Here is a 19,486-nt window from a genome sequence, read left to right as displayed (position 1 = left end):
TCCGAACCAATCGCGAATCCCATCTCCCCGATCGCGACTTCTCTCCCAGCATGGCTGCAGTTTACGCGAATGGCGCGAATGGCGTGAACGGCGCTGGCAGCATGTTCCCACCGCCGCGCTACTCGGACGTGCCCAGCTCCATCACCATCTCCGTCGCCGATGAGGAGGGAGGCCAGCTCGATGTCGAAATTCCCCTCGACGAGCAGATCCAGGACGACCCAACCGAGCTGTGCGACATTCTAGAGGCCGAGAAGAGCGCGACGTCGACGTGGGTCCAGGTCGCCGTCGCCTATGCGAAGCGCAAGAGGATAGAGACGGCCATAGACGTGCTGCGACAGGCCACCCAAGTCTTCAACCGCGCGCGCGGCGAAGACAGGCTCAGCATCCTCAACGGCCTCTGCTGGCTGTACCTGCTCAAGTGTCGCGAAGCACCGCGCGTTAGGCCTCGTATGTCATCGGAATCTCTACATGTGTACCATAACTAACACGTCCAGAAAACGCAGATTCAGACGTCAAACTCAAGGAGTACTGGATCCAGTCGGCCACCGGCGTACTCAACGATGCCTCCCGTATCAGCCCCTCGCACCCACCGCTGTTCCTCGCTCGCGGTGTCCTATACCTTCTCAGGGCCTCACTCCAGGGCCCGGCGACGGCGGCCGGCTCCACTGTCAGCCCCGAGCGCATGGAGACGCTCAAGCAGGCAGCCAAATGTTTCGAGGACGCGCTGAGGGCATCCGGCGGCAGGAACCTCATGGCTAAGATGGGCAAGGCCCGCGTTCACTACTCCATGGGCAAGTGGGCAGAAGCCTTGAAGGGATACCAAAACATTCTCGAGAGCTCGCCGGACCTCCTCGATCCTGATCCACGCATCGGCATCGGCTGCTGTTTCTGGCAACTTGGCCACAAGGACGAGGCAGCCAGCGCCTGGCAGAGATCTCTCGAGCTCAATCCAAGTTCCAAGATCGCCTTGATTCTACTGGGCATCTACAACTTCCAGCAGACCGCCAACCTTTCCACCTCCGACCCCAAGTTCGCCGCACTCATCAAGAAGGCGACTGGTGAATACATTCAGCCCGCCTTGAAGATCGACAACCAGTACCCCCTGAGTTGTGCCACAGTCGGTAGCTACCTTGCCCTGAGGAGAGATGTCGCCAAAACCGAAGACGTAGCGAAACGCGCCATCGAACTCACCGACACCAACGCCATAGCCAGCGATGGTTGGTACCTACGAGCCAAGGTCGCGCATCAACAGGACAACACTTCACTTGCCGCCGAGTACTACCAAAAGTCTGATCAGGCCCGTGGAGGCGAGGAGCGGGGTTTCATACCAGCCAAGTTCGGACTGGCTCAGATGAACGTCCTGATGAACAACTACGATGGCGCAAAGTTCCGCCTCGAGAAGATCCTCCAGCAATCGCCCAATGTTGAAGCCCAGACATTACTTGGTACTCTGTTCGCTGAAGACGTTTTTACCGCTCAGAACAACAAGTCCACCGAGGACAAATCCGCTGAGTTGAAAAAGGCATTGAAATATCTCGAGAGCGTACAGAGCGCATGGAAGGATCCCAAGAAGAAGGTCGTCCCTGACCAGTCGGTTTTGCTCAACCTGGCTCGACTTTACGAGACCGATCATCCCGAGAAGAGCCTGAAGTGTCTGGAAGAAGTGGAGCAAATGGAGATTGAAGCCATCCCAGAGGAAGATTATCCAGAGGGCGTCGAGGAAGGTGCTGAACTCACAGCGGCACTTCGCCAACTCCTACCGCCACAACTGCTCAACAACATGGGCTGCTTCCACTTCCAGGCCGAGCGCTACGTGCGAGCGCAGGAACTCTTCCAGGTGGCTCTCAACGCCTGCGTAAACGCCGAGAACCGCGACGACACAATCGATACGGACGCACTCGTTACCTCAATCAGTTTCAACCTTGCCCGAACTTACGAAGCCGAGGGCCAAGCGGAGGAGGCAAAGAAGGTCTACAACAGTCTGCTTCAGCGACACCCCGATTACGTCGATGCGCGCATTCGCCTTACCTACATTGCGTTGAGGGAGAACCCACAAGACGAGGGACCCAGAGCGATGAAAGATCTCTTCAAAGAGAACGAGGACAATGTTGAAGTGCGAGCCTTGTACGGGTGGTATGTCAACAAGTCGAAGAAGAAGACCTCCAACTTCGCAGCGGACGACGAGCAGCGACTATACAAACACACTCTGCAGAAGTCGGACAAGCATGATCGCTACTCGCTAATGGGCATGGGCAACATTCATCTTGCTATCGCGCGCGAGATGCCACGAAGTTCGGAACAGGACAAAGAGAAGCGTCGGAAGAGCTACGAACGAGCTGTGGAGTTCTTCGACAAGGTGCTCCAACTCGATCCGAAGAATGCGTATGCTGCTCAGGGTATCGCCATTGCGCTGGTAGAAGACAAGAAGGACTACTCCACAGCCCTGCAGATCTTCTCAAAGGTCAGAGAAACACTCAAGGATCACAGTGTTTTTGTCAACTTGGGACATACGTATTGCGAGATCAAGCAGTATGCGCGAGCAATTGAGAACGTAAGCTCATTGCCCTCCCTACATTGTTGACCTTGCTAACGCATCCAAGTACGAAGCAGCCCTATCCCGGAACAGACACAACGACACAAAGATCCTGGCTTGTTTAGGACGAACCTGGTATCTTCGAGCCAAGCATGAAAACAGCATCGCCGGATTCCGCACTGCTCTCGACTACTCAAAGCAAGCGCTCGCGGCCGCTCCTGCAGACCTCAACTCTCAGTTCAACGTCGCTTTCGTCCAATTCCAGATCGCCACCCGCATCTACCAGCTTACCGAACAACAGCGCACGCTCGAAGACGTCGACCAAGCCGTCACAGGTCTCAACGAGGCGATTGAAACCCTTGAAAAGCTCACCAAGGAGGAGAACCCGCCCTTCCCACGTGCCGACATTACCGCTCGTGCAAACATGGGTCGCAACACCATGGTCAAGCAGCTCGAGCGTACCCGCGAGAAGCAGGCCGCCTACGAAGGCGAAAACGCCACCAAGCTCGACCAAGCGCGCCGCATCCGCGAAGCCGAAGTGCGCCGCCGCGGGGAAGAAAAGGCCCGCGCAGAAGCAGAAGCCCTAGAGAAGAAGCGCAAGTACGCAGAAGAGCAACAGCGCCTCCTCCAGCGCGACCGCGAACTCATGGAGAAGCGCAACGAGGAAGAGCGTCGCCGCATGGAAGAAGATGAAGACAAGGAAGTCCGCAAAGCAGAGCGCAAAGCACGTGGACCCAAGGGCCCGAAGCGCAAGAAGAAGGACGCCGACTCCGACTCCGACGGCCTGCCCTCTGACGACGACGAGCCACGCTCAAGACGCAGACGCACTACAGCTAGTGGCACCGAGGACCTATCCGACGAAGAGCGGCCCCGCGAGAAGAAGAAGAGGAAGCTCGCCCGCAAGAGCGAACCAGTCGGTAAATACAAGTCCGCGGAGTTCATCGACGATGAGAGTGACGAGGACGGTGCCGCGCCCGCTGAAGACGGAGACAAGGCTGATGCCACGGCTGGAAGCGACGACGAAGGCGCTGCTGCTGCTGCGCCTCGTCCCCGCAAAGCCCGCGTCGTCGACGATGAGGATGAAGACGACGATGCTATTGCTGCCCCGAAAGCTAATGGTGATACCGCCATGGACGATGATGAGGATGAGTAGCGCTATCGCATGTCGCTCCATGGCGAAGGCCAACAGTCTTGGAAAAAGTATCACCATCTGGCGTTCGTTTGAAGTTATCCGTCTAATCCTTTTTTCTTGTTGCCTCTTATTCTTCCTTTCTTCTTAGTTCTTGCATCAGCGCTACGGCGTCTCCGGGGGGCGGCAGACAACGGGGGGAATCATATCATCAGCTCCGTTTTATTGTACGGCACTACTAAAATTTGTATACCATCACATGCAGGGGCGGGGCTTATAGAGATGCAATTCAAAGTAAACTGTACAATACGGACTGCCTTGTATGATTTGCTTGCTTTGGTGCTGATTGATGATATCTTTAAGCTGCACGTCAACCTAGGCATATCCGGGACACCCTGGAGCCTACATCAAGATAAAAACATGCGAAGTAGGTGGCCCAGGGTCAACGTAGGCTCCTGGGTGTTCAGTTTTTCCATCAAACAGCCCATTCGTCCTTGTCGTCTTTAGCGGTGATAAAGGGTTCGTCGACGAGCTTAACGGCGAGTTCCCCACACAGCACACTATTTCCACGTTAGCCAACATCCCCAGAAAGGACCAGTCAGAGAAAGAGGAAAGAACTCACCAACTACTTCCCACCAGCGCATCCAACTCCCTAATCGCCCTCTCCCTCCCCTTGCCCACCTTAACCCCCCTCTGCACCTCCGCCTGCAACTCCGCAATCCTCTTTCCCCTCGCAATACCCGCAAGCTCCACGACCCTCTTCGCAAGACAATCACTATGGAACGCATGCTGGCACGGAAACACAAAGAACTGCCTCGCCAACAACGGCAACCCACAGACATAGCACCTCTCCCCGGGTTCCACAATCGCATAACGCTGTTCGAGGGCCTTGATATCTGACTTGATATGCGTAGCCGTCGCCTCACTATCATCCATCTCCTGCTTCAAGCCATCAATCTTGTGGCTGTAGTCTTCGAGGGCGGCGCAGATTTCCTCTTTGAAATCGTCGATGACGACGAAGTCGGGGAAGAAGGGGATGAGGTCTTCGATGCGGAGGAGGTCGACGCGGCGCAGGAACTCGATGGCGGTTTTTATGCCGCTGGATTGCGAGATTACTTTCTTGGCGATGGCGAGCCAGAGCTTTTTGCGGAGAACAGGGGAGGTGTTGGAGCGGTCGGCGACGCTCGAGGCGAGGTCGATGGAATCGTATTTTAGGGCGAGATCGACGGCTTGCGCGTATTGCTGCATGGAGCTGTAGATGTGTACGCAGGATTGGACGCGCTTGTGTTGGATGCAGAGGCGGAGGGCAAAGTCGGCGTCGTAGTTTTGCTCGTGAGCGAGAGATTGACCTTCGAGGTAGGCGAGGAGGGCGGATTCGTCGGTTGTGGGGTGGGAGGCGTAGATGGAGATGAGGGTGTTGTGGATGGCGGCGTCGGTTGAGTTGTGTTGGTTGATCTCGAAGAGAAGGTAGCGGACTGCTTGGTTCTGGTTCAGCGTAGCCTTGGTGTGGTTGTTGTAGTTGAGGAATGCGGGGATGAGCTTCTGCGCGTCGAAGTTCGAGTGTCGCATCATTACATCGACGAGCTCGACTGGTACATGGGCCATGAGCACAGAGCTGTACTTGTAGAAGATCTCGGGATCTGTCTGCTTCTTGAGGACGTCCAGAGATTCTTGCCAACGCTCACGCTGAACCCAGTACGACAGCACGTAGTTGTAGTCGTTGACCACAGTAGCAAAGTAGAGCAGCTCTTCCTCTCGACCGTGACTGCTGATGATCTCGTATACAGTCTTACGGTCAAGATCAGCCTTGTACTTGGTTACAAAGTCTTGATACTCTTTCCGGATGACTGATAGTTGATCATGAGTCTCGGCGGTGTTCATGCTCTCAGAGAGTTCTGCTTTCGTGGTAATAGTGTCATCGAGAGTATTGAGCTTGGCCATGTATAGTTCAATCAACCAAGTAGCAACCATAGTCCGTTGCATTATCGATGACTTCTTCAATGTGGACAGTTTCGTCACCAGGTACTTCCGTAGCGCGTCCTGCTCGCCATTGTCGATGAATGTCAGCGCGACTTGCTCAAACGGCTTCGTGCTTCGTCCGTAAACAGTTGCAGCCTCCATCCACTGGCTCTTGCCAACAAGGTAGTCACCAGATGCCGTTGCCACTGCATCCTTCTGCGCTGGTGTTTTGGCGTACTGTGATGCAGCCTCGAATTGTTGTGCTCGGAGCATGATTTTCCAAACGTCGCGACTCTCGTCTTCGACAACGATCTCGAAGATCTCCTGGCTCGTGAAGAGCCAGTAAGTATTCCTCTTCCAGTCAGCGACCAGACCAAGCGCACTTTGTCCGGGCTCCAGCACAACTTGGTCATGGACAACAGTGTCGTCGAGGCGGTTGATAGCTACGACTCGGCCTTCGACTAGCTGAAGAATATGCCACTGGCTCAATATCATCGAGCTGACAGGATCTTGTGTCCGTCGTGTGCGCCCGCTAGCGGTTTGTGAAGGCGGCACCTGTGATCTAGGCAACATCTTTGAGTCTCCAAGAACTTTGCCGCCAAGCTCAGAAGTATCCTGTGATAGATACAGCTTCCCATGCAATACGCCTTGTGATGTAAGCCAGCCGAAGATCCTCTCGGCGTTGGAGTCCTCGCGGTTCGGGCTGTCGTTGTGCTCCGGGGAGATAGCAAGTAGCGAGGCTGCCGTGGGGGCCACATTGGAGACCTCATGTACGGTCGCAGATTCACTCTCGAACAGCTTAGAGAATATGGATCCACTTCCTTCTGATCCCTGGCGTCCGACTTTGCCAGCGAAATGTAGGAAAGTCGAAGGTGTCGCGACGATGATGCGCCGCAGATCCGTTCTCCCGGGCACCGTATCCGTCCACAGGCCAGTGATAGGGCCGTCGTTCGTCCGGTATACGCTCTTCAAGTATCTATTAAGCTGTTAGCACGAATCATAAGATGTCTTCGAACCGCGTTGCCAAAGCATAGCATAGGAGATACATACTAGTAAAAAGTTAGCAAGATATTTTAAGAGCTACCCGTGACAGCTACTTTACCCTCTCCTCCCTCCTGTAGAACTCAGATGACGGCTCGATGTACACTTCGTAAACGTTGCCGTCTGATGCTCCCACGAGTATCTCGCGCGTCGAAGCAGTGGGCTGCGAGGGATTCCACGAGATACTCTCTATGACAACGCCCTTCAGCCGTGACAACGCCTTCGGTGTCCGGGATTGTGTATGGAGGTAGTAGTTTTCGGCGAGGGTGGTGGTTATGATGAGGTGGGATGCGGAGGGGTCGAGAAAGAGGCGTCTGATGACACCCACTTCTGAAGGCTTCTTCGGAAGGTCGATATCTTGTAGTATATGAGCGGCTGTCCAAGTCTTTTGTGTGGTGTGTGCATTGCTATACGAACCGTCTATATCTGCGGGACTGTCCAAATCGATGCGTAAGATGCGCCCCGTGGACAGAGCCAGGACGACGACATTATTCGCTACTGCAGCCGCTACAAAGTCGGAGGATACTGTGAATTGTAAAGCCACGCGCTCTATGCTGAACATGGGGCCCGATGCATCCTCCTGCATGTTGCTTGTGCTGGGCGGCGCATACCCGCTCGAGGTGTCGTAAGCCATGGTGGGCTTGGGATGTAGCTCTCAGCTATCGTGGGCTCGTAGTCATTGTTTGCGCGATTACCCGCTGTCTCAGTGCTCCTTCTCACTCTGCTGCGGCTTTAGTTGTAGCTGTGGGCGCACCTGCTCGGTGGTGACGCCTAAGCTTGGAGCTTGGACTTCGGCGATGGAGCGGAGATAAGCCGGCGTTGGCGTCGCGTCATGTGAGTTCGCGTTTGGCACTCGATTGACCTTCTCCCACAACCCCTTCTCTAGACGATCAATGAAAGCTGTTAGATCTCTCATATTTTACAGGCAGCTGCGGAATTGATCATGGTGAAATCGCGGGTGTGCATGGGAATTACTGAACGTTTGCAGGACAGAACCGCGCATTCACGATGCCATGGCCGTGGAACCCTCTTACTACTGCGCCTCCCCTTCGCACCACGATTATTTGATCTCGATCTTCGTTGCCTTATTTAATCGGTTTCTCGACCTCCGAAACTTACAACGTTGCCTCTCAACCGCTCAAATTCCGCCGTACTCGCTCAATCAATTCCAAAGCGCGCATCATGTAGCAACCCCTCACATAGTCTTTACAATTACTGACAAGATCAGGGATCTCGGGAAAGAAATGGTACGTGTGACTGTGGGCGCCAATAAAACACCCTTCACATTTCACAAGAACCCCCTCCGCCGGCATTCTGAGTACTTCTCTCGCGCATTCGGACCCAACTTCAAAGAAGGCAGAGATGGCGTCTTGCATCTTCCCGAGACCTCTAAGACGACCTTCCGCCTTTTTCAGACTTGGGTCTACCTTCAAATAACTCGTTCGCCTCCAGGTCTTAGTGAGGTGGAAGCTCTATTAAGCCCTGCAGCGCGCATGACCCGATCTTTGAACGCTGATGTCTCAGCTCACACGCGTACCAGGACGGAAGAGACAAATCAAAACAAGTCAGATGCTGACTCCGACTGTAATAACGATGTTTTGAACAGCCTCTTCCATCTCTATCGCTTTGCGGATGCATACGAGTGCGTCAAACTGCGCAATGACGTTATCAGCGCCTTCAGCGACCTTACGAAAGATGGATTGGCTCCCGACCCCGAAACGATCGCTTTCATGTTCGAAGAATTACCTCCTTCTTCTACCATCTGTCAATACTTCGTCAAGAGTGCTGCGCTGAATTGGGGCCACTACAGGGGCCCTTATCGAGCGCTACTCGAGGCTACACCGCTGCCCCAAGATTTCTTAGTAGAAGTTGTGCGCATCAACCACAAGATTGCAAGCAAAGGCAAAGGAATGGATGCATTATGCAACGAGATACAAGATCGCTGTAACTTCCACGAGCATGCAACGGAAGATGAAAAGCAGCTGTGTAAGTCAAGAATGCTTCAGGACGCGCCGTACATAGACGCTCTTATCTTAGCGTGCTTGGAGGTCTCGAAAGGCGGACAAATGGCATGATGGATCATGTCAGCGCATAAGATATGCAATATTCCTTGAGAGTGGAGCAAACTGCTGGATACTGACGTGTTTAGTCAAGATTATCCTAATCTTCGCCAGTCTACAGCTATAACATGTGTCTTGAAGACCTCTTGTCATCTCCTTCCCTTTCTCAATGAATTCGACCCAGTCTTCTACATCTCCAGCAGTATCAACATTCTTCAACCACTACCCTTCAATATGACATCGGCAATACGTTGTTTACTCTCCTCATTATCTCCACTCCCCTAGCCCATACGTTAGCACACATCCTCAACTTCATCAGCGCAACACGACCTACCGTCAAAAATACCATTCGAAACTCATCCTCCTCAAGATCAAACCAGTTCGTGATATCCCTATGACTTCTATCCCACGGCCACTTCTCATAAAGCCTACGAATAACGCCCTGATACACCTTAACCCTACTAAACCCAGCAGCGCGCAAACGATAAATACTCGGCGCGAACGTCTTCAACAAACTTCGCAGGACAGGCCACAGCGGGGGCTCGAGGTAATAGTCTTCATCAGCTGCATGATGATCTATCTGGAAGATAACTACCATGTCTTTGTTATTCAACCTAAGAAGGTTCTCGAGATCAGTTACGACACGCTGCGCGCCACCCCAAATCTGATCCCAGCTGAGATCAATGCGTATGTATCGGATGATATCGGCAGGCACGACTCCTCTTTTCCAGACATCTTGCGTGAGAAACATACCTAGCAAGCAAGCACCTGGGGTGTACATTATGAAGCCGCCGGTGCGGTACCAGTGCTCCGCTATCTCTTTTGCGACTGCTTCACCCGTGTACTCGGCGTACCTCCAGGTATCGCGACGCATCGCAGGGTCGTCAGGTAGAGGTGGCTGAGCGTCGAAGAAAGATCGGCCACCGTGATCGTGGTAGAAATATCGACTTGAGCGTATTCCAGTATCTACCTCACGGCAATCAACAACGTAATGTTGCCTGCGGAGAGGAATGAGATGGTCGTAGACCATGTCCCTCACTTCGCGAGGAAGGGCTGCGCGGAAAGCTGTACAGAATTTCAGCTGGGATTGGCGATGTTCTTCGTGAAGTGCAAGTAAGCGGGTCGGGCTGTTGTTGTTCGGTTAGACGTATGTTCTTACGTGGAGTGGGTGAAGCGTACTCGACTGGATCAGGTTTGGGATCAGGTTTCCGACGTTGAGGTGTCCTACATGCAATTAATCGCCTGTTACCTTGCATGAGACTTGGACCGTATAACATACGTCCTCCGCTTCAATGCGTGTGAAGAGTCATAATGGCCAAGCTTCATTGCGGATCAGTAGCTAATGAAACAGACTGTCAGTCCCAAGCGAAGTTATCTGGATTTGGTAAGCATAAGATGTAATTAATGTTCATCTTCAATTGTAGGGGCGCAAGCGCGTCTTATCCCCAAAGACGGGAAGATAATTGTGGCGGAGTCATCAACTTGCAGGCAACAAGACGCGAAGGAACACGACGCTAGTCCGGACGCGTACCTGAGTATCAGCCAACCGAGGCTGTAGCAGACATAATTCAAGTCGTACGAGTTATGAAAGCATGCACAGCTTTCATTCCATAAGGCTACTCAAAGTTCTGCCTGCCTGACAATTCTCTAATAGAGATCCTCATACCCTCTCCGAGTACATACAGCGCACAAACTACACGAGCCCAGCGATTGTTCAGATGTTGGGATTTGCCGTCAACGCCCATTTTTCCTGCCACAACATTAGAGGACATCGAACCAGACATTTCAGCAACATACCAGATGATCCAAGAAAAGCCCTTCTTGCACATCAAACAACGACGTGAAGTCCTTGCAGCAACCCGAACTCTGTACAGTAACGCGACTCAGCCCTTCCCTTCTTAGCTGGTAAACAACAGGACCCAGTTTCTCTAGTTGCAGCCGTCGAGCCGACATGCTAGTCCTGTGGTGAAGACGTATATGCAAATTGACATCCTTGTTCTTGATCTTTCCGAGTATGTCTTTGAGCTCGTCGAAGTAACTAGTCTCAATTTGGAATTCGCCCACATGAGCATGCATGTGCTGAACGAAAAGTCCCGGTTCAAGGCCTTTGGAGAAGACGTCGTGTTTCAGGAAATCAGGGATCAAGCCCGACCTTCGACGACTAAAGCAGAACGTTCGACTGCGGTAAAATTGCTCGACGATCTCGGTGGCTACTTCGCGACCCATGTAGCTGTCGAGCCACCATTTCAGACCGCGCTGTTCAGTTGACTTTAGGCTCCGTATCCCGTGGTTGATGAAATCCATGGCTGGACTTTGGATGGCGTGTTTTCTATCGACGTGGTGCCCGGTGACGTTCTCGCGGTCATGTGGGCCGATGGTCTCGCTGTACACCATATCTCGTAGTTCTCGAGGTAGGGTGGTGTGCAACTTTGCGCAAAGTTGAAGACATGTGATCCGGCCTTCCTCAACAGCCTCTGCATGCTTTGCATCGCGTCGGGTCCGTGCTATGGTCCGTTTGTGAGACGGTTCTGATGTCGAGTCGTTTAGATTCCGTCGCCTATGTTCGGTCAGCGACTTCGCGGTGCCGGTATGACGGTACCTACTTGTTGGCGGCTTCCTGTTCTTCTTGATGTGCTCTGAAATTTATCAGCTAATGGGTTTCAACAACCCTGCGAGCATACACTCACTCGTTCTGGCGCTTCTTGCTATCTCCAGGCTCATTGTTGGTAGCAATATGGGTTCCAGTCGTCTCTTTGCCAGAAGCCAGCTGCACTGGGGCGTTTGTATCGAGCACATTGTACGAGTTACTGCATTCGCAGCCGACGGGGTGGGGAATGGTCGCGTGCTGGGCTGATTGGAATGAGTTCCCATCGAGAAGTGTAGCGACTACATCGCCGGTGACCGGGCTGGTTGTAGACATGCCGAGGTATCGTAGTAGTCCAGGTATACCGAGAGGGTTAAAGTTGAAATGGGAAGAGGCGGCAGACAATCCCGAGCGAAGCAACTCGGAAGGGGCCATGACGCAGAGCAAACTCGACTGACAGGCGCACCTACCCCAAAGAAATTTTGACTGTATCCTGATCACTAACAGCCTGAATTTTCAAAGATTGCGACTCTACTTTCTCTCGATGATTCTTTCATACGAGTATGGTATGTGTTTCGGGAGTCGTGTGCGGCTCGCCGTCAATGTCTCATCACAGTACCATCGCGTCCGCCGTCATCCCCACATCTCTCCTTCGTCCACCCAATCCTGAGCATCTACCGCACCATATTTGGTCTTTTCGTGGTAGCCCAACCGCGTTGAATTAAGCACGCCATATAAGCAAAGAAAACGTAAAATGTAACGTGTCTCTATTCATTCATCAGCGACGGTACATAACAGCGCTAGGGTATCTGCGTTTTCCAAACCTTCCCAACACCACAAGCGCTACCTTCACGACTACGCGCGTTCAAAATCCCCACTTGCTCTCATCCTAAACCCGGTACTAATCCTCTCAATCGGACTCTGCCTCTCAGCCCTATCCACACTCAATCGGTTAGCCATCGCAGCCGTGCCATTCAACCCATTCGTAATCCTCACAGCCCCCTTCTCCGGACTCCTTCCCGTACTGCGACTAGCAACCGGAAGCAACGAGCCACCATCACCCCAGTGATTCGCTCTCGCACTGCCAAGATAGCTTTCGATGCTGCGCCTGCCGTCGGGGCGGTATGCCGTACTACGCCCGCGACTCAGAGCCTGCTCGATAGTGCGCGTATCGAAGGGGTACTCGAAGTCAGTCTTCTCGATACCGCTGTAAGCGTCGGTATCGCGCCGGCTCTGGCGATTCTGGGCCTTGCGCTCGCGGAAGCGGCGTTTGACTTCGCGGAAGAAATCCCCAATGGCGTCGAATGAGAGCGCGATGGCGATGAACGGGATGGAAATTGCGAAGCCGATGCCGAACATGTACTTGCTGACGAATGAGAGAGGAAGCGAAGGCTCGTCGCTACCGGGCCGATGCGGAAATTCTTGGATGTTGATTGTGAACATGGCTGCGATGAAGGATAGAGGGAGGAAGATGATGGTGACAATGGTAAACACCATGATGGTCTGGCTTTGTCTTGCTGTACCGGCAGCTTGGTCGCGAGCGAAGCGTGCCTCGAATGCGTTGGCGTGCTTCTGCTTTAGATCGAGTAGGTCGGTGATGGATTCGTAGATGCGCTTGGCTTGCTTGTCCATGCGTTCGAGATCCTTGATATGTGTGTCTACTGTCTTCGTCATATCCTTGAATCGCTTCTTGAGTTCCTGTTGACTCTTGTGTTCTTCACGATATATGTCCGTGATGCTCGTCTCCATGTCCGGCAGTATGGTGCGTTGATCTTCCAGCACCTTTGAAATCATGTTGAGTTCGTCGCGAATGTCTTTCGTCTCGGCTAGCAGGTCTGTCTCGGCGCCGATGTCTAGTAATTTATCGACAAAGAGAGGTGCATGGGCAGCCGTTCGATCGCTGTCACCGTAGTCAAATGCCTCTTCCGGCACTGGAGGGTCAGTCAACGCGTGAGAGTGAGAGTGTGAATGATGTGATGTGTGACGGCGATTCAGATGCTCTCTCTGTCTTCCCTCGGCTTCTAAATGTCTAGAGAAGCGATTGGGCCGGCGGTGATGCTGTAGCCAAGCCGATGCTTGGGCGGACGCTGTGTTGAACTCTTTGAAAAGCATAGTTTCCATCTCAGTAGCATCACCGATGCTTGATTCGAACATGTCGAGAAACTGATAGTCTTCGTCGCCAACGCGATGTCTGTCGAACACGCCACTACACCGGCCGGTAATGATCATGGCAAGATCGTATACGCTACGCACGGGATCTCTTGTCTTGCTATTGATGTCTTCAATGACTCCATCCAGGACGTTGAGCGGGTCGTTGCGAGGCTGCTGCCATCTTTGAGGGAAGGCTGTCACGATCAAGTCTTTGCCAAGCGTCCACATCCACAACTGATCGACCATGAAGATCTTCGGGTCAACATGTTGCGGCTCGTTCGACTTGCATTGATATCGATAGACGACTTGGTCTCGATCTCGGGATTGCGTGTCGATGTTGTGATAGAAGAACTGATCGAGCGTGCGTCGCACGTGCAGCGAAACTTGTGAGGATGTCAAGTGAGCCCTAAACAGCATCTCGTCATAAGTTGATGCGCGGTAATACTGTGGCTTGGAAGTGCCACCATCGTTCTTCTCCCGCTCTTTCATCTTCTGCGTCCTCGAGATCGCAGCCTGCATTTCTTGCCGCCGCCGATCGGTTTCGAAATGTAGGTATGGCATGAAGGAAAAGATGTTGCCTTTCGCTACGGCTGTTGGATCTTTTCTACCCGGGCTGCCGGGTGACCTGAGATAGCCACTGTTGTTGAGAGAAGAGCTAGTATGCGTTCGTTTCGCCTGGTGTTCTGGACCTCTGGTTGGTGTGTCCGTCCCACCTGATCGCTTGCCTGCTTGTCTCGATCCACTCCACTTCGGTTGCTTCTTCGATTTGTCCTTCGCCTTACTCTTTCCTTCCTTAACAGTTGTAGGTCCGGAGCCCGTTCCTGCAGTCCCATCCGTATAGTCTGTATCCACGGTACTGGTCCGCACAGGCGTGCGAGGAAATTGCGACGTTGGCAGTTCTTGTGAACCAGCTACCGCATCGATACCTAAGCCCATACCGCTATTGACCAGAATCTGGGGTATGAAATCAGCGCCGTCGGAAAGATCGGAATCATCGTGCTGTTTTGGTGCACGCGGTGTGCTTTGACACAGCGGTCGCATGAAATGCGAATGAATCTGCTGTCCTCGATGCTGATGACTGAAGGACCGTTCGAGCGCCTTGAAGCCCTCCACATCGCTGGCACCCTCCTCGATGAACGCCTTTGTGAGTAGCGCCTCGACCCAGGCCATGTTATTGGCAGGGAGATGTATCCATCGGAAGGTTGTCGCCTTTGATTCCTTGGGTAGAATCGCAACGGCTGGCTTTCTTGGATTGATGGGATCGCGGCCATACAGCAGCTCAAAGACAGTCCTTCTTGAGACCTTGTTCTCGTTGTGGAAGTTGCCAAAGTCAACGATAGTAGCATGGAACCCGTTTGTAGCGCCAAGGGCATCTTCGCTGAGCGCTTCGACCTGGTTGTGGGGTGCCAGAGCATTGATGATATCTTTGCGCGCAGGTTTCTTGCTCTGCGCAGCGCGCAAGAATGGCGTGATACCAAATGTATCCTTCGGCGCTCGTTTGATGTCTCCCCTTTCCAAAAGACACTTGACTACGTCAAAGTGACCAGCTTGCGCCGCAACGTGTAAAGGTGTCGTCCCGTTGAGTGTTCGCGCATTGACGTCCGCTCCGGCAGCCATGAGTATCTTCAGCACCTTTACACTGCCTTGGTCGCAAGCATTGTGAAGGGGCGTCCAGCTTCCGTCGCTCTGCGCGCCTACATCTGCCCCGTTGACTAGTAAAAGCTCGATGATGTCGTCTCGCCCGTGTGCGACTGCCAGATGTAGTGCCGTCTTCTGCCTGACTTCCACCGCGTTCACATTCGCTCTCGGCAATCTCGTTCGACGCAAGAGCATCTCACATAGCTCCTTCTTGCCAGTACTAGCAGCCCAATGTAACGGGCTGCGCTTCTGGTCGTCCTGGCCCTCTGGCCCATCGATCGCGATATTCTGCTTCAACAGCTCCGCGATGACATCGCGTCCCCAGTTGCAGTGCTTGTCTGCCGCCAAGTTGTGTAATATGTTCCGCCCAGTGTTGTCCTTCTTGTTGACGTCGGCACCATACCTAAGCAGTTCTTGCATGATGTGGTAGTAGTTCTTCCATGCAGCCGTCATCAGCGCAGTCCGTCCCTGCTTGTCTTGCGCATCCACGTTGCCGCCGAACTTCAACAGCAGTCGTACAATGTCGACACGCTCTTTCTCAATCGCTTTGAACAAAGGCGAGACTCGGCCACCCGGTGCGCCGTCGGGCTTCGCGCCGCTCTTGAGCAGGTATTCGGTGATGTAGATATTTCCGCGTTCGGCTGCGCGCATCAAGCCTATGCGCAGGAGGTGGTCGACGGGTTGCGACTTCGTTTTTGCATGCTCGATAATCGCGATCGCATCGTCGTGTTTACTGTCCTCGATGGCCTTAAGGAGACGCGGTTCGACGCGCGCATTTTGCGCGGAATCAGCTCCATCGCTGGATCGTGATGGTGAGCGACCCATGTTGGCTACATGCTCTCCCTGCGACGACTCTCTGTTCGCAGGCGGTGGTTGGAGTACGAGGGCGGATATTCGATCGATCGGAGATGAAGTGGAGGACGTATCAAGGTCGATAGAGGGGATCGGGTAGGTCGTAGAAAGCCATTCTCAGCTAGAGTGCTCCTCTCCTTCAGTCTGCGGTCGTACTGCCTTCAGGGCGGTGGATGGTCACACTCAGCCACAGGCCTAATTCGAGCTAAGAACATCCCCGGCTGCGACGTGCATGAGCACACGTGATGATCGGCATCTCGCGATTCGTGATCCATATATTCGTGAAAGTACGTAAAGGTTGACCTTTGACTGAACAATGGTGATGGAGTAGAAGAGCCGAAGTCTAGGATTGCTGGGTTGGAGTACGTGCCTGGGGATCCGGGTATTGCGGGGACAGAGGTACGCCAACTCACAGCGCGCCCGGGCGGCGTTGACGTCGGCGCGCTATTACTGTGCTTTTTGAATGACTCGACACCGCTTTGTACACAATTCCCATCAAGTGTCACGCTGTTGACTCCTTGGACGCGACATTGACGCGCGAATTTAGCGTGCATCAGGCGTTTGCCAGCGGATGGTGCAGGCGGTCTCTGCATCTATTTACAGCCATGAAGACCGAGGTCTATAGAACGCGATCGCCATCTGGAATTCACGCGCCAACTGCAACATCTTCAACATTCACACACCCAAAGCGGAAGTGTTCAACACTCTTCTCGCGCGTATTGATATTGGTCGCTAGCTTCGCCTTCTTCGCCATGTACAACCAACTAGCTACGTTACGCCCCATGGACACCAAATCAACACGACATACGGACTCAATCTTCATTCCATTTATGTACAATCTGAACCCCAAACATGTTCCGCAAGTCATGTGTGGCGTCGAAGGGGTTGACATCAAGATGCCCGTGGATACAGGCTCTACAGGCACTTTGATAGGCGCCCCAATACTGCCGAACATACCATCTACTGAGGGTACGCCGGCACACCACTTCTTTACAAGCAGCAAGATCCTCTACGTAGGGCGACTGGTCAAACTACCGATGCACTTCGGCGGCGAGGATGGCTCATATGCGACTGCAGAAGTGCCTGTCCTGATCGTCGACAAGAGTTGGAGATGCCCTTGGTACGATCCCCGTAAAGACCGGTTCGAATGTCCATTGGGTCCACATGGAGAGCAGGCCGAAGAGAGGGACACTTCGCAAATCACCTACATGGGCGTAGGCTTTGGAAGAAACGGTCCAAAAGATGGTATGCCATACGCGACACCGGATATCAACCCGTTCTTGAATATCAACGCAGTCGATGGGGAGCCGGTGCGACAAGGCAACTTGCAATCGGGATACATCATATCGGCCGAAGGTATCCAGATAGGGCTGACGCCGAAGAACACAAAGGGGTTCGCATTCTCTGGTCTAGAGCCAGGCCTCACTCATGACAAAGATGCGAGAGATTGGGCCATGGCGAAGATGTGCTTCAGCATAGATGGCCAGGGGCAGAACTGTGGCACTCTGCTAGTCGACACGGGCATATCGCAGATGTATATCAGGGCTGAGCAGGGCGTTTCGATACCAACTGTCTGGATCCCCAACCCCAACCCAAATGGCCAAACAAGCAAGCTGAAGCGTGTGAAGCCTGGGACCAATATCACGATTGGGTTTCCGTCGCTGGACCGACCAGCGACTTCCTACTCCTTCGTCGTGGGCCAGAATGCGTCCATCGAACCAACGTATGTGTTTCCGCAACCACCGGAACACCCCCCTTATGTGAACACAGGGCGGAACTTGTTGTTTGGCTACTCGATAGCTTTCGATGCGGCGGGAGGGCGTTTCGGGTTTCGTCCAGCTGGCAGTCATGCCTCTTCTGTACTTTAGTTCTCAATCCAAGCCTCACAACAGACTTTGTATCGTGCGCTCAGGTCCTTTTCTTCTCTCTGCTCCTTCCCATCCGCTCATCGATGCCAAGTGTGATTCCAAGACCATCTCCTTTACCCAGGCCATCTAGTCATTTGACCGTCATACTCCTCATTGGGCTGCGGAACCCTTCTCTGAGATCTTTGTACTCTTCCACGGCCTTGACCACGACACCGTGCGCCTGCTCACTGTCCACGCCAACACCGACCAGAACGATCGCGCCAACGACGCCTTCTACGCCCTTGACAAAGACGGGGTATCCGCCCCCTTCAATGGTATATTTCGACCACTCATCCCCGCTCATAGCATTGTGCTCCGCGAACCTCTTGTAATCGCCCTCAAACTGGCAGCTCATGAACCAAGTCGAATGGCCCCATCTCAAGACGGTATTGCGCTTCCTCTCCGTCCACTTCTCGTGATCGGGCATTACGCCAGGCAGGCTGGGCGAGTGGAACAGCGTCTGATTCGCAGACGAGATGTGGATAAGCGCGGGGCATTCGGCGGTTCTCAGCGCGTTTCGGAGGATATTGCCAATGACCCAAGCATGTTCGCAGGTAAAATGGTTGAAGGTGAAGCTCTTTTCCTCTTTGGCCAGTTCCGTCAGGTCGCGCGTTGGTGCTGGGAGCGTGCTGAGCATCTTGTTGGTTGCTTGCGTGTTCGAGTGGGACATGGCGGGCGGGTGGTGGGCGGTTGGCTATAGGTAGGGGATCTTCACATATAGCGCTTGTGTATTATGTATAGGCAGATTGAAATCTGGCAAATAGGGGATGACGCGTCAATGGCGCGACTGGCGGAAGTCGAAACAGAAACACCGCGGACACCGCGGATGGGGCAACCACGCCGTTAGTCGGGTCGTGCCGCTGTCTAGCTCCACCTCGAAACAAGGCTGGACTGCGCGCGTCGCGTATTCATTCCTTCCTGCACTCCACGCTCCGCTTACAGTATGTCACGACGCTTGGCTATCATGCCATCTGACTGTTTGGAACATTCTAATCGTTACGCGGACATGTCTCGTTCTGGTCCAGGTATGAGACGCTGATTACATGTCCATTACGTCTCTACGTGGTCACCTTGGATAATCCTTTATCCCTTGGCAAATTAGTAGGATTCAAGTCCTGACCCCCCTTACAGTACCTAGGTAAAGTAAAGGAGGTCCATCCGTATGTATCGGTATCATCTCCACGAAACCAACGTTTCCATTCAGCATCCATCAAACAATACCTACGTCTCCACTTTCTCCCCAATCCATCCCCTCATAATCTTCCAACCTACCCTTCGTAACCTCAACCAGCCACCTCCTCATTCTCTCCAAAGAAAACCAATCATCATCTTCCTCCACGGTATCAACCCAGACCTTCTTCTCCCGCGACCAGTACGGAGTACCGTGCTTCCCATCGATTACGCTACCCGTGGGTTGCGCACTGTCGAAGTCGCCAACAACATAGCGCGTTGGAGTCGCGTCATGATGACCGTTGGGGTACCCGAGGAAGATGTTCTGGGGTTTAATATCCCCATGGACGATACCCAGACAGTGTAGGTGCCGTATCGCAGAAGCAATAGCTTCTAGACAGTCTCGCACATGTACAGCGTAACCGCGCTGAACTGCTTCCCAGAGGTCGCAATCGTATTTGT

At 53.3% G+C, this 19,486-nt stretch overlaps 6 protein-coding genes across 6 annotated transcripts; 2 read left to right on the top strand and 4 right to left on the bottom strand.

Moving 5' to 3' along the window:
- Positions 1-50: 50 nt before the first annotated feature.
- On the top strand, positions 51-3,686 carry J4E84_003555 (uncharacterized protein; the record flags this gene model as incomplete). Its single annotated transcript, XM_049386167.1, has 3 exons — positions 51-447; positions 495-2,551; positions 2,601-3,686. 3 exons carry the CDS (start codon positions 51-53, stop codon positions 3,684-3,686), a joined length of 3,540 nt encoding a protein of 1,179 aa, XP_049246016.1.
- Positions 3,687-4,137: 451 nt separating this feature from the next.
- On the bottom strand, positions 4,138-7,296 carry J4E84_003554 (uncharacterized protein; the record flags this gene model as incomplete). Its single annotated transcript, XM_049386166.1, has 4 exons — positions 4,138-4,222; positions 4,285-6,597; positions 6,719-7,019; positions 7,080-7,296. The coding sequence occupies 4 exons, from the start codon at positions 7,294-7,296 to the stop codon at positions 4,138-4,140; spliced, it is 2,916 nt and encodes a 971-aa protein (XP_049246015.1).
- Positions 7,297-10,436: 3,140 nt separating this feature from the next.
- Positions 10,437-11,642, bottom strand: J4E84_003553 (uncharacterized protein; the record flags this gene model as incomplete). Its single annotated transcript, XM_049386165.1, has 4 exons — positions 10,437-10,472; positions 10,520-11,279; positions 11,326-11,358; positions 11,410-11,642. The coding sequence occupies 4 exons, from the start codon at positions 11,640-11,642 to the stop codon at positions 10,437-10,439; spliced, it is 1,062 nt and encodes a 353-aa protein (XP_049246014.1).
- A 519-nt stretch (positions 11,643-12,161) lies between these two features.
- J4E84_003552 (uncharacterized protein) lies at positions 12,162-15,920 on the bottom strand (the record flags this gene model as incomplete). The annotated part of the gene is made up of 2 exons (XM_049386164.1): positions 12,162-13,237; positions 13,442-15,920. The coding sequence occupies 2 exons, from the start codon at positions 15,918-15,920 to the stop codon at positions 12,162-12,164; spliced, it is 3,555 nt and encodes a 1,184-aa protein (XP_049246013.1).
- Positions 15,921-16,699: 779 nt separating this feature from the next.
- Positions 16,700-17,815, top strand: J4E84_003551 (uncharacterized protein; the record flags this gene model as incomplete). The annotated part of the gene is made up of 1 exon (XM_049386163.1): positions 16,700-17,815. The coding sequence occupies one exon, from the start codon at positions 16,700-16,702 to the stop codon at positions 17,813-17,815; it is 1,116 nt and encodes a 371-aa protein (XP_049246012.1).
- Positions 17,816-17,945: 130 nt separating this feature from the next.
- On the bottom strand, positions 17,946-18,524 carry J4E84_003550 (uncharacterized protein; the record flags this gene model as incomplete). Its single annotated transcript, XM_049386162.1, has 1 exon — positions 17,946-18,524. The coding sequence occupies one exon, from the start codon at positions 18,522-18,524 to the stop codon at positions 17,946-17,948; it is 579 nt and encodes a 192-aa protein (XP_049246011.1).
- Between the last annotated feature and the right edge of the window lie 962 nt (positions 18,525-19,486).

This window comes from Alternaria hordeiaustralica (genome assembly GCF_023758085.1).
Source record: "Alternaria hordeiaustralica strain BMP 2776 chromosome Unknown scaffold_5, whole genome shotgun sequence".
Classification (NCBI taxonomy): Eukaryota; Fungi; Ascomycota; class Dothideomycetes; order Pleosporales; family Pleosporaceae; genus Alternaria; species Alternaria hordeiaustralica.
This window is presented reverse-complemented; position numbering and strand designations above follow the sequence as displayed.